We start from the raw sequence: 18,075 nt of genomic DNA, 5'->3' as shown, positions 1-18,075 counted from the left end.
CAGTGTGATGGGGGCCTCATAAAATGAGTTTGGGAGTGTTCCTCCCTCTGATATATTTTGGAAGAGTTTGAGAAGGATAGATGTTAGCTCTTCTCTAAGTGTTTGATAGAATTCTCCTGTGAAGCCAACTGGCTCTGGTCTCTTGTTTGTTGGAATATTTTTAATCACAGTTTCAATTTCAGTGCTTGTGATTAGTCTGTTTATATTTTCTATTTATTCCTGGTTCGGTCTTGGAAACTTATACTTTTCTAAGAATTTGTCCATTTCTTCTAGGTTGTCCATTTTATTGGCATATATTTGCTTGTGGTAGTCTCTCATGAACCTTTGTATTTCTGCAGTGTCAGTGAGTAACTTCTCCTTTTTCATTTCTAATTTTATTGATTTGAGCCCTCTTCCTTTTTTTTCTTTATGAGTCTGGCTAAAGGTTTATCAGTTTTGTTTATCTTTTCAAGGAACCATCTTTTAGTTTGATTGATCTTTGCTATTGTTTCCTTCATTTCTTTTTCATTTATTTCTGATCTGATCTTTATGATTTCTTTCCTTCTGCTAAGTTTGGGATTTTATTGTTCTTCTTTTGCTAATTGCTTTAGGTGTAAGGTTAGGTTGTTTCTTTGAGATTTTTCTTGTTTCTTGAGGTAGCATTGTATTTCTATAAACTTCCATCTTAGAACTGCTTTTGCTGCACCCCATAGGTTTTGGGTCCTAGTGTTTTCATTGTCATTTCTGAGTAGTATTTCATTGTATGAATATCATATTTTCTTTATCAGTTCACCAGTTGATGCTCAAGTGGGTTGTTTCCAGTGCTCAGCTATTATGAGTAAATCTGCTATGAAATTCTTGTACAAGTGTTTGTGCAGATATGTCTTCATTTTTCTTCAGTAATACTCACTATGGGGTTTTATTGTTAGTTTTCATCTGCATGAGTAGAACAGTACTGGCTGAGCAGTTCTCCTTTTATTTATTTATTTAAATAAATTTATTTATTTATTTATTTATTTTTGGCTGAGTTGGGTCTTTGTTGCTGTGTGTGGGCTTTCTCTAGTTGCGGCGAGTGGGGGCTACTCTTCATTGCAATGCATGGGCTTCTCATTGCGGTGGCTTCTCTTGTTGCAGAACACGGGCTCTAGGTGTGGAGGGTTCAGTAGTTGTGGCTCGTGGGCTTTTTTTTTTTTTTTTTTTGCAGTACGTGGGCCTCTCACTGTTGTGGCCTCTCCCATTGAGGAGCACAGGCTCTGGACGCGCAGCCTCAGCAGCCATGGCTTACAGGCACAGCCACTCCGTGGCATGTGGGATCTTCCCAGACTGGGGCACGAACCCATATCCCCTGCATCGGCAGGCGGACTCTAAACCACTGCACCACCAGGGAAGCCCTGCAAGCAGATTCTTAACCACTGCGCCACCAGGGAAGCCCTCTCCACCTTTTAAAATGTGAAAACGAATGCTTTTTTGACAAGTAATTCTAATGTTTCTAATAAGGAAGATCGTGTTTCAAGGCTTTGGGAAGTATACTGTTGGACACTTATGTTCATCTATTTATCATTTATTTATTCAACCAATATTTATTAAGATCCCATATGACAATTGGGGATGTCTTAATATAGTCTGAGTATTAGATGATATTAAAGATTTATTGTTTACTTTGTTAGAGCATTAATGTCATGGTGGTTATGTTTTTTTTTTTAAGTCTTCATGCATACTGAAGTATATTGAAAAGGAGACAGACAGGAAATTTTCTATATAATTTCAAACAGTAGTAAGCAGAATGGTGTGATAGAACAGAGATTACAAACTAGAAGTATATGGGAGGAATTGGGCCCAGAGATATATTCTGTTTGATCTCTAATGTGTCTTTTGAAACTTTGCATTTTTTACTAATTTTTAACAATTAGAATATTTCTGCATGAAAATCCACATTTTTGGCTACTCTTGAAAACTCAGACACTGGTAACATTCGATCTGCATTTCCCCATGGCTAAAATTAGCTAGAGCTGAGTAGTAGCCACTCTTTTTAAACATGGCATGAATTCTCAGGTTCTTCACTCACTACTCACTGTTCCCTGGACCCTTGAAGCATTTGTTTGCAGCCCTCATGATATAGAGTAATAGAGAAGGCTTCTCTGAGGCAATGTCCTTTGATCTGAGACCTTAATAAGAAAAAGTAACTTGCAGGAATTCCCTGGTGGTCCAGTGGTTAGGACTCAGTGCTTTCACTACTGGGGCCAGGTTCAATCACTGGTCAGAGAACTAAGATCCCACAAGCCATGCAGAGCCACCAAAAAAAAAAAAAAGTAACTTGCCATGCTAAGGGTTTTGGAACTCCATTGAAGGTTTTTAGTGGAGAGTGATATGATCTGATTTAGATTTTAACAAATCACCTGGCTATTCTGTAGAGAATTTATTGTGAGGGGGCAAGAATGAAAGCAAAGTAAATAATTAGGCAGCTATTGCAGTCATCTAAGTTAGAGGTGATGGTGACTTAAACTGGACAGTGGCATTTGACCGTATCTTTAAAATCATGTTGAAGGAACTAAACATGCATGTCCCTCTCCCCTCCTTGTTACCTCAATTATACCCATACTTTGGTCACCACCACCACCACATTGCTATAATGAACACAGAAACTCTGCTGAATTAATAGTTCATTATGTTGAATCAGTTATGTGTGCTTAAGGAACACTTTAGGTTTAATTATTATATTAGCTCAAATTTTCATAATTTTAGTTGTTACACTTAATAATCACATTAAACAATCATACTCTATCAATGAACACAGAGAAATTTAGAAGGAAAGGAAAATGTCTTTCATGTAAGGAAATAAAGAAAAGAAGGAAGGAGGTAGAGAGGGAAGGAGAACTGATTTTTTATATCATACTTACAAAGTGAAAAGAATCCTGAACTAAAGGGTCAGAAAAACTGTACTAGTCACAGCCTTGCCACTTGCTTACTGTGTGATTTTGTGTAAGTTACTTGGCATGGCTCAGGCCTCTATTTTCTATATCTGTGGAATGGTCAATCGAACTAATTTGTTCTAGAATGTCTCTTCTATTCTTCAAATTCTCATTCTAAGAACCACCTTCTTTACCATGCTTTAGGAGTTTTATCCATCTCATACAATCCAACCTCTGGAGACAGGAGATAAATTATGAATCCTGTTTTCAGATAAGAAAGTTGGAATAAACAGAGGCTAAATTATTTTCCCAAGATAACTCAAGCAATTGACAGTATAGTTTGTTTCATAATACAGAATTTTACGATCAGATGTCCAGATATGAAAACTTTTCCCCTTACACTCATACCCCAAAAGGTGGTTTTAAGATTGATCCAACAGGGAAAAAATACATAACACAATTCTCTTACGTGATCTGTCTTTTGCTTGGTAACTTGAAATGAGATGAGTTTGAGTACTTGTAATCAGTGTATAACAAGCCATCCAGATTGGCTAGTAAGATATATGGTGTCATATTGATCCCTAACCAGTGCTAACCACCTTATTTTTCCTATAGCTGTAAGGTTCTGTGACCGGTGCCATTTGATCAAGCCAGATCGCTGCCACCACTGCTCTGTCTGTGCCATGTAAGTGACAGCCATAATTCCCCTGGGCTGAGCTTGGCCACTGATGGTTGCCTTAAAAACCAAGTGACTGATCCTAACATGTTGATCCTAAAGAGCATTTCCTTAAAATCATAATGAGCACATGCCAAATACCCTCACAGGGATGATGATGATTCAAACTATCATAAAGATAGGAAAGGGAAATAAAACTGCATTTTTTAAAATAAACATTTTATATTAGAACAGTTTTAGATTTATAGAATCATTGTAAAGATAGTTCTCATATACCCCACATCATTTCCCATGTAATATCTTATATTAATATGGTACATTTCTTACAATTAATGAACCAGCATTGATTTTTTATTTTTAGCCAAAATCCATACTCTATTTAGATTTCCTCAGTTTTTCCCTGATGTCCTTGTTCTGTTCCAGGATCCTATCCATGATACCATATTACATTTAGTTGTCATGTCTTCTTAGGCTCCTCTTAGCTGTGACAGTTTCTCAGACTTTACTTGTTTTTGATAACCTTGACAGTTTTTAGAATTGTCGGATATTTTGCAGAATATCCCTCAGGTGGGATTTATCTGATATTTTTCTCGTGATTAGATTTAGATAATGTCTTTTGGGGGAGGAAGACCAGAGAGATTAAGTGCCATTCTCATTATATCATATCAAGGGTACATACTATAGACATGACTTATCACTGCAATGTTAATCTTAATCATCTGACTGAGGCAGTGTTTGCCAGATTTCTCCACTGTAGAATTATTCTTCTTCCACCCCCACTCCATACTATACTCTTTAGAAGGAAATCTCTGTGTACAGCCAACACTAAAGGAATGAGAAGTTATGCTTCCCCCACCCTGCCTTGCAGGTAGAGTATCCACATAAATTATTTGGAGTTCCTCTACATGGTAGATTTGTCTCTTCTCCCTCATTTATTTATTAAATCATTTACTTATATCAATATGTGGGCATGGACAATCATTTTACATTTGGGGTTATAAGTCAATACTACTATATTTTGTTACTCAAATTGCTCCAGCTTTGTAAAATCCCATTTTAATGCTAATAAATATAAGCTTCATGTCCTTCTTCTTGAGTGCTTGTTCCATCCATGTTTCTCTTACCCTTGATTCAAGCATAGGCTGCAGCCATGTTTTCTTCTTTACTTTTATTAAACTAAGTAAATAAAATGAGGAGAGGTATCTTGGACCTGTTCTCTGTGGCAGTATCCTAGAGTTCCCAATGCCTTTTAAAGTTTGGAATTTTAGGCATGTAACTTGCTGCCAGCATGATCCTAAAGTTTTGTGATTGGCTTATCCTAGGAACAACTGAGGACAGAATAGTTTTGGAGAAGCTATAGTGGAAATCTAAGAATGAGTGTAATGGGACCATGTAAAAATACTGGTGATACCCTGAGTTCAATTCTGAAGTTTATCACACTGTATTTTGTTCCTTTTGTAGGTGTGTATTAAAAATGGATCATCATTGCCCTTGGTATGTCCTTTTGATTAATTTCTCCCCTCTAATAGGGTCAAAGTTGTTCAATGCCTACTTTCCTAAGCATAGTTGTAAAATGCCTGTTTCCCCTACCATAATTCATTGGGCTTTGTATTTGTGTGGGGAACAGGGAGGGCGTAACATTTTAAAGCAAGAATAAATATACCACCAAAGGTGTGATAGTGAATTCCTGGTGTCACAGAGCTAATGGTCTCTTGTCCATTAGTTATAATAGTGAAAGAGAGTACAGATAGTTGTCCTCTTTGACATTACATAATTCAGTTCTTTTTTTAGCTGTCTTGATGTTTGAAAAACTAGATTAATTTAAGCAATTCTCCAAATTTTGTATGTCTGACCTAGAGAACCAGTATGAAATCATCTTACTATAAAGAGAACATGCCATACTATACTAAGTATAACTGCGGAGATTGTAGTAGGTTTTCAGCATCCAAGATCCAGGTTTGCTTGGGTGTGTCAGGAACCAGTCCAGAACTGTTAGGTAGGCCAGCTGTCTCTGTGTCTGTAAATAAAAGGAAAAACAAGTGAGACATGAACTTGTGTTTCCAGTCTGTTCCTATTAAGGGACTTCAATTTCTGTTGAGTTTCTACACAACAGATAATGAAGCAGCAGGGGTAACATAGTTCACTCTGTATCAGTGTGTTCTAAATCAATGGATCCTGATTTCAAATTAGTTTTTCTTTTTTTCCTTTTTTAGGGTTAATAACTGCATTGGATTTTCCAACTATAAATTCTTCCTTCAGTTCTTAGCTTATTCTGTTCTCTATTGCCTGTATATTGCTACAACGGTCTTCAGCTATTTCATCAAATACTGGAGAGTAAGTTAAAAAATCCAGAAGGGTCCCCCCACCAAGGATAAATATACACCTATTCCAGTCTGTGACATTGTTCACATTATCTTTTTTTTTTTTACATTTTGAGGTAGCTAATACTGAAGTATTCAGAAGGGAAAGCACAGAAAACAAGTTTCCCACGTTAAATATTCTGAGATTTAGGAGGCTGTTATTTAGATGTCAGTTAAAGTTTCTATCATACATGAGAATCTTGTTGGGCCTCCAGGAACCTAATCTCTTGAGACTTACTGATTCTTTACAATGTATTTATCTAATCAAGTTTTAAAAATCCACTTCTTACCAATTTTAGGTTTGAAAAGTGTTGAAACTAATTCTAAATTCCTAGTTTCCTAAGAAAAAGGCTGACAAAGCACTCCCTCGTTGTCAGAAAATACTTTCTAAATCCCTGTTCAAAGGACATAAAGATTCATTAACTCATTTTCACAAAAGACCAAAATGAAAAGGGAGAGTCTTATTTGAACTTTGTATGACAAACTCTGGGTAGGGTATTAGGAGAACTGAGTTCTAATACTGGATCTGCTACCTGCTTCACTGGCTCATTGCCAATATCAAATGAAACATGTTGAGGGACTTCCCTGGCAGTCCAGTGGTTAAGACTTCACCTTCCAATGCAGGGGGTGCGGGTTCAATCCCTGGTCAGGGAGCTAAGATCCCACATGCCTCGCGGCCAAAAAACCAAAGCATAAAACAGAAGCAATATTCTAACAAATTAAATAAAGACTTTAAAAATGGTCCACATCAAAAAAAAACAAACAAAAGAAAGAAATGAGGAAATCATAAGATATTATCCAGTGCAAGGTTAAAAGAAAAAGATTAACCTTATCCTGGATAATACCTTTAAAAAAATGAAACAGATGTTGAAAGTATTTTACTTTTCAAAACATGATTCCAATCATTATAATGAAATCTTTTTTAAAATCCTACTTTCACCTTTCTTCTGCTTGAAGATATCAGTTATATCCCATCTATTTCCAAAAAATTGAAGGCAGATTTTCAGTTTACATATGTATATGCGGTCTGCAGTAGTATAGCGATTTCTTTTTTAATTTAATGCCAATGGACTCCAGAAGATATGTCTTCCCCACATACAACTACAATACAGTTACTAAGACATTATAACCTTACATGATGAGGGCTTCCCAAACTGAACCTGAATAGCAAAAATCAGATGTGGGCAGAGCTACTAGTTATTACTTTAGGAATTGCACAAGAGCCTGTATAACAGGAATATCTCACCTCAGGGGGAGAGGTAAAGCACATAAATCCTGTGAGTAGAATATAGATTATAATAAACTGGAGAAAAAAAGGAGAAAGGCAAGGCAGTGAGAGCCTAAATAGCTGAGAATATTTAAATTATTAATTAGTGCTTTGATCCCTACTAGTGTAAAAAATATAGTGTAGAATATTATAGAGGTATGGGCTTTGCATTCTCCCTTCGACTTGCTTAATCAATTCCAATATTTAATAACTTTAAGAATCAGGAATTATATAATGCATGTCAAAATCTTCAACTCAGGGATATAAAAGTATAAGCAGAAATGAAGTTTTATCATAAATTTTCCCTAAATACAAAATGCTTCATCATCCTGTTGTCTCTTCTTTGGCCCCTTTCCACATCGCAGGATCTCTTATATATTGCCCAGGTTTCCATGACCTTTTTGGCATTCTATTCACACACTGAGCCACTACCATAAAAAAAAATCTCCTGCAACCAATTCAGCAGGGAAAGTGTCAGCCTTGGTCTTCACTTGGACTTTACTTGGTCCTTAACACAGTAGGCTACTGTTTAAAAACTACCCTTTGATAACAGAGTAAACAATGTTGTATTTCATACATTTTGCCTTTTGCCCTCCTAGTCAGCCAATAATCAAATACCACAATGCCAGCCAGGTGCTGTATGCTTCTTTTACCCTTGAAAGATAATATCTAGATATGAATTAATCTCCAGAAATGTGCCAGTATTCACAAGCAAGGGGTGAAAATAGCCTTGCCCTTTTCCTATTCCTTCATTTTTTTCTCCACAATAAACTAGCTCATGCCTGACAGATGCCAGGCGAGGAAACCTGTCCTGGCTTGCCCTCATAATGAAAAGGGCATTGACAGTTCAGAGAAATGCTTCTTTGCAGTCTCTCCAGCCAGAGAGCACTTTGGTGTGGTTTAAAGATGGCTTTCTCAATTCAAATTGAATCTCCCCTAAAATGAAAAGTAAACACTGCCATGTATTTTAAAAGCCATGTATCAAGGAGACTAGCTGTGCTCCTAAGAAGAGCAACCTCCATTTGTATGGCACTTTACCATTTTCAAAGCACTTTCATATCTATTACATCATCTTATCCTCACCACAACCTTGTGAACTAGGTAGAGCAGGAATTATTAGTCTAATTTAAAGATGATAAAACTGAGGGTCATAGTAGTTAAGTGACTTGCTCAGGATCACCCAGCTTCTAAGTTGCAAAGTAAGAACTTGAACTTGTCTGACTCTTAAGCCCAGTAATCTTAAACACTGTACCATGTCCTACTGCCCATTATGGTCCTACTATAGAAAAGCTCTAGCTCCTTTGAAATAAAGAATTCAGAAGACCATCAGATTGTGGTTCTCCTCTCAATATTAACTTAAAGAGTAGCACTTTGATAGGAAATTGATATTTGACTTATGAAAAAATTAGTAATATACACCTCCCACACTGGGCCATAAATCTCCTCATAGAGGCTATGAATTCTTTTAGAACTAAGATAATAGGATTAATCTACCAATATTCCCCTGAACTGTTTCTGGTGGTTATTGCTTTGAGTAATTTAGCTTGGTTATCTCCTGAGTAGGTAATTTTGAACATAGAGCCATCACCCTCTTCTAACAAAAAAGAAAGTTAAATATTAAGGACTTTATCAAGGGACAACACAATAGATATGCTTTGGCAGACAGAAGAGAGTTCTATAAGAGCAATTAGGGAAGGGAAACACTTGCAGCTCAGCCCCTCAGAGTGTGAACTGACTTTATATCAGTCCCTCCTGCCCATCCATTTCCTGTTGTCCATTTAAACATGAAAGATAAGAAGTAAAATAAATGTGAGCTTTAAAAGCTTTTAAAAACTTATTTAAAAAGTAGAGATTATGAAAACAAAAACACAGCCAGGCAAAAACCACTACAAAATCTTTCCTATAAATTCAAAACGAAACAAACAAAAACCAATCAAATTCAGTTTGGGTGCTTAGCCCAAGATTTTGCAGAGGAATCATTTCAAAAAGGAGCTTCACATAAAAGTTCCTGAAGGTCAAAGTCCTTGGTATAGCTATTTCCTGGGGTGCTCTGCTCCCAGACAAATTTCACCCAGACCACCCCTCAGCTGAAAGCATCTGACTGGTTTACTTCACTTTATCTTCATCCTTCAAACACATACTGTCTGGAAGATTCCTAATATTTCCTTACATCAAAATAAATATAAATCTCCTCTAAGAGATGAAAAAAATCTGTACCATCTGAATTTTCCAAGTGTTTCCAAGCCTTAACTTTCTCCTTCCAAACTGTAGTAGAACTAGATCCTAATGTCAAGGTACACTTTAACCAAGAATCACCATTACTACTCAAGAGCATTTGGAAATATTTCAAAGCAATTCATCACACCAAAACAATGATCAGCACAGGAAAGGGGGAAATAAAGAAAAGTCTTTCTCCCAAATGCTTACTCCAAAATTGAAAATGTTTTCTAAAGTTCTCTTCAGAAGACAAAATGTTACATGCTGTGCATGCTATAGAACTTTAGAAAATTCATTCTAGTCTGGGGCTGCTTTAAAAAGAAAACTGTTGCCATATGGAAAATGAGATGTCCCAGCTAACTATAAAAATCTTTAGCTACCTACTTTTACAATTGCCTGTCAAATCTTGCATGATTTTACTGTCTAAACAGCTGTTTCACAGGATGTAATATACCAGCACATTCTACTTCAACTATAAAAAACAACCACACAAAATTTGCAGTAGCTTTAAAATCAAGTCGACTTAGAGGTAGAACATTTTAAAATTCTACCTATGTGTTTTAACTTCCTACATATATCACTGTGACATTTTTAGCACACATATATCCAAAGAAACATGACATATAAAGTATTCTAGAATAACCCACCTTGAAACAAGAGGATGAACCATATGACCTCAAGATCATCTCTAGCCAATGACTCAAAATTTACAAACTAAATGGAATACAAGCTTTAAGAGGTATACCAGTTATGGCTTCAGTATACTCTTTTAACCTTACCCTTTTCTAATTGGTACATTATATACTCTATTTTACACTGAACTGCACTTAAGCAAAAATCCATTTTAGGCTGTGTAGGCTGATAGCATATCCATAATAAGGTATGGTCATCCACAGAAAGAACTGTTTTGTAAAAATATTACAAAATCTACTTTTTTAATTACAGCTAGACATTTTATACGTATGGAAGAAAGTACTAACCTATACAGAAAAACTAGCCAAACCTTGTGACTTTAATCCTTTGTTTCTGTTTGTTTATTATTTCTTTTCTAGGGGGAATTGCCCAGTGTTCGCTCTAAGTTCCATGTCCTTTTTCTCCTCTTTGTGGCCTGCATGTTTTTTGTCAGCCTTGTGATTCTCTTTGGTTACCATTGTTGGCTTGTCAGCAGAAACAAAACCACCTTAGGTAAGACTGGATATTAAGACTAGGAAAAAACATATAAATGTATATCCCTGCGACCTATGGATTGTTCCCAAGGAAGAGAAAAACTTCCAATGAAACATTTCACCTGCAGTGACATCTCTTTGCCTCCAAACGGAAACAGATGTAAACACATTTTACCAAACTGGAGAGCCATAGTGAATGAAGCTACAGACTAAAGAGAACATTAGTGAATAAAACCTCACACAAAACCAAAAATGACCATTGCTTTTTTTTTTTTTTTTTTTTTTTGTGGTACACGGGCCTCTCACTGTTGTGGCCTCTCTCCCGTTGCGGAGCACAGGCTCCAGACGTGCAGGCCCAGCGGCCATGGCTCACAGGCCCAGCCACTCCGCGGCACGTGGGATCCTCCCGGACCGGGGCACGAACCCGCGTCCCCTGCATCGGCAGGTGGATTCTCAACCACTGCGCCACCAGGGAAGCCCGAACATTGCTTTTTATAGTTCATTCTGGGTAATAGCTCCCCAGATTTACAGCTTGAAAATTTTGAAAGGGTGTTCACATAAGGAAGTGAAGGAAAGAATCAGTACAGAAGGGAACATCAGAAGGAGGAAGTCAAGGTCAATAAAGATAGAAAAATCTAATTTATTGAACACTTCTAAAAACAGAGTCCTGAGAAAAAATCCAAACAACAAATCATTGAATATCTACAGTTATCAAGGAGCTGTGTAGGGACTGTGGGAATGAGATAAACACATTGAACAAGTGAGTCTCTAGAAAATGAGCACAAGAAATGAAAATTTTTCTCTGAAAATTTTTCCATTACTCTATACTCTGGGCTTTTATTTGGAGAATTGCATTTCTGATGGATCCAGTGCAATAATCATTTTCATGGTGAAACAAATATTTATACTGTACACAAATCAATGCATGAGGGTTAAGGAGAAAGTGTCCGAATACTGAATGTTTAGCTAAGCTAAATTTGAGGAAAGTATAGTGCAAAAGCCACTATACTTTTGGAATTCATTTGCTAATAATGATAACAGCTAAGAAAGTATTTGCACTTATTTTCTAAACCAAATATATATGTAGCACTTAGTTGCTAGGGTAGTAGATTAGCATATTTGGCTTAGAGATCAGCTACAACGTAGAAAAGTACTAAAAGCTTCATGATAACACAATCTGAAAACAAAGAACAAAAGGGAAATGGCCAGATGTAGCCAGAGTCCAACAATGAAAGTGTTTGCTTAATGGGATAAATGTGTATCTAAAAATAATGTGCACTAACATGGTCCAATTTCTCATAGTCATTGAGGTGATTATATTTCACCCATTGACATTTTTTCTGGAGTAAATCTCAATTCCTTACGTTGCAGGCTTCAGTGTGAACATGTTCATTTCTGAAATGTTTCAAAACCAAATCAATGTCATTACCATCTCTTTATGTGTCATTACTTTCATCCCAGCTCTAAATATAGAGACCATTTGGCTGTTACTGCCATTTAGATTCAAATACAGTGCTGTTAGATTTGTTCTTTCACTCCTTACATGCAGTACAAAATACATACTACCCCTATGACTGTTCAATTATTTCTACCATCATGTGTTTCTTCTGCATTTTTTTAAAAAGAGTGTACCAATTCTTTATATTTAATAACAAACTTACTTTGTATTAAAGTGATTAAGCTGGTTTTTACCAAGTAATTTAGCAATAACTAAGAATGAGGGGTCTATGCTACCACAGCAAAAAAATATTGTAGAAGCAAGTCACATTCATGGAGAACTGTAAAATTGTAATGGTCCTGATTATTGCTCTCTTCTTTTCTTCAACTTCCCTACCCTGCCATAGAGGCCTTCTGTACTCCAGTGTTTACAAGTGGCCCAGAGAAAAATGGGTTCAACCTTGGCTTCATCAAAAATATCCAGCAGGTGTTTGGAGATAACAAGAAGTTCTGGTTAATACCTATTGGGTCCAGGTAGGTAATTATTACCACTGAAAGAAGTTGATGCTGGACCATGCCTTGAAGTAGCAAATTCAATTTTGACTGTATTATGCACTAGATATCAGTCCAATGTAAAACTGTATTTCCCGAGTTTTTCATTACTAGGTTAGTAAAGATAAATCAGGTGGTGAGGGCATGATAAAATAAGCATTCTCATGCTTTGTTTGTAACAGTGTAAACTGGTACCAGTCATTTGTAAATGAATTTGGTTTTTAAACGACTCTGTTGTTTTTCTTCTGTATATATTTGTACATATTTTTAATCACAGTATACATACCACTTTGAATTTTACATTTTTCACTTAAAATACAGTAAACATTTCCCCTTATTGTGACATAGTCTTTATTCTTAAAATTTATTTATTTTTGGCTGCATTGGGTTTTCATTGCTGTGCGCAGGCTTTCTCTAGTTGTGGCAAGCAGGGACTACTCTTCATTGCGGTGGCTTCTCTTGTTGCGGAGCATGGGCTCCAGGCACGTGGGCTTCAGTAGTTGTGCATATGAACTCAGTAGTTGTGGCTCGTGGGCTCTAGAGCTCAGGATCAGTAGTTGTGGCACACAGGCCTAGCTACTCTGTGGCATGTGGGATCCTCCCAGAACAGGGATTGAACCTGTGTCCCCTGCATTGGCAGGCAGATTCCCAACCACTGCATCACTAGGGAAGCCCTGTGACATAGTCTTTATAACCATTACTTTTAACTACATCATATTCCAGCCAGTGGGGAAATATATATTCCCATAGTGTTGGATGTTTAGTTTGTTTCCTAATTATTGCCTGGAAATAATACCACAATGAACATTTTTGTGCCTAGTTTATCTCTAGCTTTATTTTTTTTTCTAGCTTTAGAATAATTCCCAGAAATGGAATTACTGGAACACTGGACATGGAGATTCTTAAGTTTTTTGATATATACAAATATATGGACTTTCTATCCTGTTCCATTGATCTATGTTTCTATTTTTGTGCTGATACCATACTGTTTTGATGGCTATAGCTTTGTAGTATAGTCTGAAGTCCAGAAGCCTGGTTCCTCCAGCTCCGTTTTTCTTTCTCAAGATTGCTTTGGCTATTCGGGGTCTTTTGTGTCTCCATACAAATTTTAAGATTTTTTGTTCTAGTTCTGTGAAAAATGCCATTGGTAATTTTATGGGGATTGCATTGAATCTGTAGATTGCCTTGGGTAGTATAGTCATTTTGACAATATTGATTCTTTCAATCCAAGAATATAGTATATCTTTCCATCTGTTTGTGTCATTCTTCGATTTCGTTCAGCAGCGTCTTATAGTTTTCGGAGTACAGGTCTTTTGCCTCCTTAGGTTTATTCCTCGGTATTTTATTCTTTTTGGTGTGATAGTAAATGGGATTGTTTCTTGAATTTCTCTTTCTGATGTTTCATTGATAGTGTATAGAAAAGCAACAGATTTCTGTGTATTTATTTTGTATCCTGCAACTTTACTGAATTCACTGATTAGTTCTAGTAGTTTTCTGGTGGTATCTTTAGTATTTTTTAAGTATAATATCATGTCATCTGCAAACAGTGATAGTTTAACTTCTTCTTTTCCAATTTGGATTCCTTTTATTTCTTTTGCTTCTCTGATTACTATAGCTAGGACTTCCAAAAGTATGTTGAATAAAAATGGTGAGAGTGGACATCCTTGTCTTGTTCCTGATCTTGGAGGAAATGCTTTCAGCTTTTCACCATTGAGTAGGATGTTAGCTGTAGGTTTGTCGAATATGGCCTTTATTATGTTGAGGTATGTTCCCTCTATGCCCACTTTCTGGAGAGATTTTATCATAAATGGGTGTTGAATTTTGTCAAAAGCTTTTTCTGCACCTATTGAGATGATCATATGATTTTTAGTCTTCAACTTGTTGATGTGGTGTATCACACTGATCGATTTGTGGATATTGAAAAATCCTTGCATCCCTGGGATAAATCCCACTTGATTATGCTGTATGATCCTTTTAATGTATTGTTGGATTCGAATTGCTAGTGTTTTGTTGAGGATATTTGCATCTATGTTCATCAGTGATATTGGCCTGTAATTTTCTTTTTTGTGGTATCTTTATCTGGTTTTAGTGTCAGGGTAATGGAGTTTCCTTAAGAAACTAAGAACAGAGCTGCCATATGATTCTGCAATCCCACTCCTGGGCATATATCCAGAGAAAAACATAGTCTGAAAGGATACATGCACACCAATATTCACTGCAGCACTGTTTACAATAACCAAGACATGGAAGCAACCTAAATGTCTATAGACAGATGAATGGATAAAGAAGTTGTGGTACATATACACAATGGAATATTACTCAGCTGTTAAAAAGAATGAAATAAAGCCATTTGCAGCCACATAGATGGACTTAGAGATTGTCATACTAGGTGAAGTAAGTCAGACAGAGAAAGAGAAATATCGTATGATATCAATTACGTGGAATCTAAAAAAAATGATACAGATGAACTTATTTACAAAACAGAAACAGACTCACAGACTCAGAGAACAAACTTATGGTTACCAGGAGCAAAGTTGGGGGGGAGATAGTTAGGGAGTTGGGGATTGACAAAAAAAATTGTATATCACTGGGCTTCCCTGGTGGTGCAGTGGTTGAGAGTCTGCCTGCCGATGCAGGGAACACGGGTTCGTGCCCCGGTCTGGGAGGATCCCACATGCCGTGGAGCGGCTGGGCCCGTGAGCCATGGCCAGTGAGCCTGCATTCCCTGGTGGTGCAGTGGTTGAGAGTCTGCCTGCCGATGCAGGGAACACGGGTTCGTGCCCCGGTCTGGGAGGATCCCACATGCCGTGGAGCGGCTGGGCCCGTGAGCCATGGCCACTGAGCCTGCACATCTGGAGCCTGTGCTCCACAACGGGAGAGGCCACAACAGTGAGAGGCCCGTGTACCACACACACAAAAAAAATTGTATATCACTATATTGTACACCTGTAACATATAATATTGTACATCAACTATACAACAATTTTAAAATAAAATAATTTATAAATGAAAAAACAAATATATGGAGAAGAAAAACAACAGAGAGGAAATATACCCCCAAAATGCTCTAAGTGGTATGGGCAACAGTCTTAGAAATTATTTTTTTGTCTCCACTTTTCATATTTTGGGATTAAATGCTTATATTACTCTCATGGAGGTAAAAGTTAAAGTTTTCAATTTAAACAAGAACAAAAAGCAAGAACAAACAAAGATTGATTTAGAGATTCTAGGTAATTCTTATAATTGCAACAGGAATGAAGAGAAAGCAATAAAGGAGAGATGAGCTTGTGTCCTCTGAGTGACTTCATGAACCAGATTAAAACTACCATCAACTAAACTAGCTCTGGAGCAAAGCTTATTTATAGGCTTTTTGCAATCCCCTTTAGATCCATTCTTCAGACAGGGATACAGCCATTTGTTCACTTATTTGAGGAAACTTTCCTGGAGTAAGGTGGTAATTAAGAAAGATTTTCTCCTCTTCATTAATTGCCCTAGTAGTTCCTCTGTACCAGTTAGTGTTTTACAGGCTCATTTATTTAAGAGCTGTGGTGTATCCTGTACCCTGGCTATAAATCACAAGACAAAACTGTGTCAGTGGGTAATGTTGATTAATAACTAATACCCGCAATTATTTGCACCCCACTCACACACATACATACACAAACACACAATATCACTAAACCAAAGGGAGGTCTAAAATGAGTCTTCTTTGGAATAAAGAACAAGAGCAAAAATCAAAGCCCACTCACTTATAATCAGTATAGTTACATCCTCTGTAGAGAACTATCAATTCTGGGGGAGCATAATTGCCCCCAGGATCTGTACTCTTAGAAATGCCTCACTTTGGCTCTTTCTCCCAGCTTTTAATAACGTTTCTGCCATACAAGCCAAATAACAGGGCATTCAGCCATTATTATTATCTATCACCAATTCACAGCACCTTATCTCCAGTGAATTCAATGATTCTTTTTTTTTATTCAAACAGAAAGTCACAAAAATTATAATCATCCTCATCAGTACACTCAGTCCCATGTAATTAATTTTTTTTATCTTGATCTTTTGTTAGCACTTTTATGAATTCATCAGTTTTCCATTGGAGTTCTCAAAATGCTTATTCGTTCAGTTCAGCAGTATAGTCAGTTACCAGAAACCTGTACTTGTCAGAGTCTTTTCCATAAATTCCTTGAAGATGAAACCCATTTATAGGAACATTTTTGCAAAACCATCAGAGTACACCCAGAACTGTCTGTAAATGACAAAAGACTTAAAAATGACCATGGTTAAAGATTTGATGAAAGTTCATAATAATGCAGTTGACAAGGATAGTTATTTCTGAGATATACATTTTAAAGTAATAACAAGAATTATGACTTATTTTACCAGAACATATAAGATTTTTAGGAATTTCATGTAATGTCTGAAACATCTATATTAACATATTTCCATACAAATAACCCAAAGAAAGTATAGTATTAGTTGTTTTTTGTTTGTTTGTTTTTTTATACTGCAGGTTCTTATTGGTCATCAATTTTATACACATCAGTGTATACATGTCAATCCCAATCGCCCAATTCAGCACACCACCATCCCCACCCCACTGCAGTTTTCCCCCCCTGGTGTCCAAACATTTGTTCTCTACATCTGTGTCTCAACTTCTGCCCTGCAAACCAGTTCATTTGTACCATTGTTCTAGGTTCCACATACATGCATTAATATACGATATTTGGGGCTTCCCTGGTGGCGCAGTCGTTGAGAGTCCGCCTGCCGATGCAGGGGACGCGGGTTCGTGCCCCAGTCTGGGAAGATCCCACGTGCTGCGGAGCGGCTGGGCCCATGAGCCATGGCCACTGAACCTGTGCGTCCGGAGCCTGTGCTCCGCAACGGGAGAGGCCACAGCAGTGAGAGGCCCGCGTACTGCAAAAAAAAAAAAAAAAAAAAATACGATATTTGTTTTTCTCTCAAGAGGGTTCCCTTTTCTCCATACTCTCTCCAGCATTTGTTGTTTGTAGATTTTCTGATGATGCCCATTCTAACTGGTTTGAGATGATACCTCATTGTACTTTTGATTTGCATTTCTCTAATAATTAGTGATTTTGAGGAGCTTTTCATGTGCTTCTTGGCCATCTGTATGTCTTCTTTGGAGAAATGTCTATTTAGGTCTTCTGCCCATTTTTGGATTGGGTTGTTTGTTTATTTAATATTGAGCTGCATGAGCTGTTTATATATTTTGGAGATTAATACTTTGTCCTTTGATTTGTTTGCAAATACTTTCTCCTATTCTGAGGGTTGTCTTTTCGTCTTCTTTATGGTTTCCTTTGCTGTGCAAAAGCTTTGAAGTTGCATTAGGTCCCATTTGTTTATTTTTGGTTTTATTTCCATTACTCTAGGAGGTGGATCAAAAAAGATCTTGCTGTGATTTAGGTCAAAGAGTGTTCTTCCTATGTTTTCCTCTAAGAGTTTTATAGTGTCCGGTCTTATATTTAGGTCTCAAATCCATTTTGAGTTTATTTTT

The 18,075-nt window shown here is 36.9% G+C and overlaps 1 protein-coding gene across 1 annotated transcript in view; it reads left to right on the top strand.

The window, feature by feature from the left end:
* ZDHHC15 (zinc finger DHHC-type palmitoyltransferase 15) overlaps positions 1–18,075 on the top strand; it is a 133,022-nt gene that overhangs the window by 71,913 nt on the left and 43,034 nt on the right. Inside the window, exons 5-9 of the mRNA XM_028482934.1 lie at positions 3,504–3,573; positions 5,026–5,058; positions 5,778–5,898; positions 10,461–10,593; positions 12,419–12,545. Coding sequence (XP_028338735.1) covers positions 3,504–3,573; positions 5,026–5,058; positions 5,778–5,898; positions 10,461–10,593; positions 12,419–12,545 — 484 coding nt within the window. The remainder of the gene's footprint in view (positions 1–3,503; positions 3,574–5,025; positions 5,059–5,777; positions 5,899–10,460; positions 10,594–12,418; positions 12,546–18,075) is intronic.

The sequence above is a fragment of the Physeter macrocephalus genome, chromosome 21 (genome assembly GCF_002837175.3).
Source record: "Physeter macrocephalus isolate SW-GA chromosome 21, ASM283717v5, whole genome shotgun sequence".
In the NCBI taxonomy this organism is placed as follows: domain Eukaryota; kingdom Metazoa; phylum Chordata; class Mammalia; order Artiodactyla; family Physeteridae; genus Physeter; species Physeter macrocephalus.
This window is presented reverse-complemented; position numbering and strand designations above follow the sequence as displayed.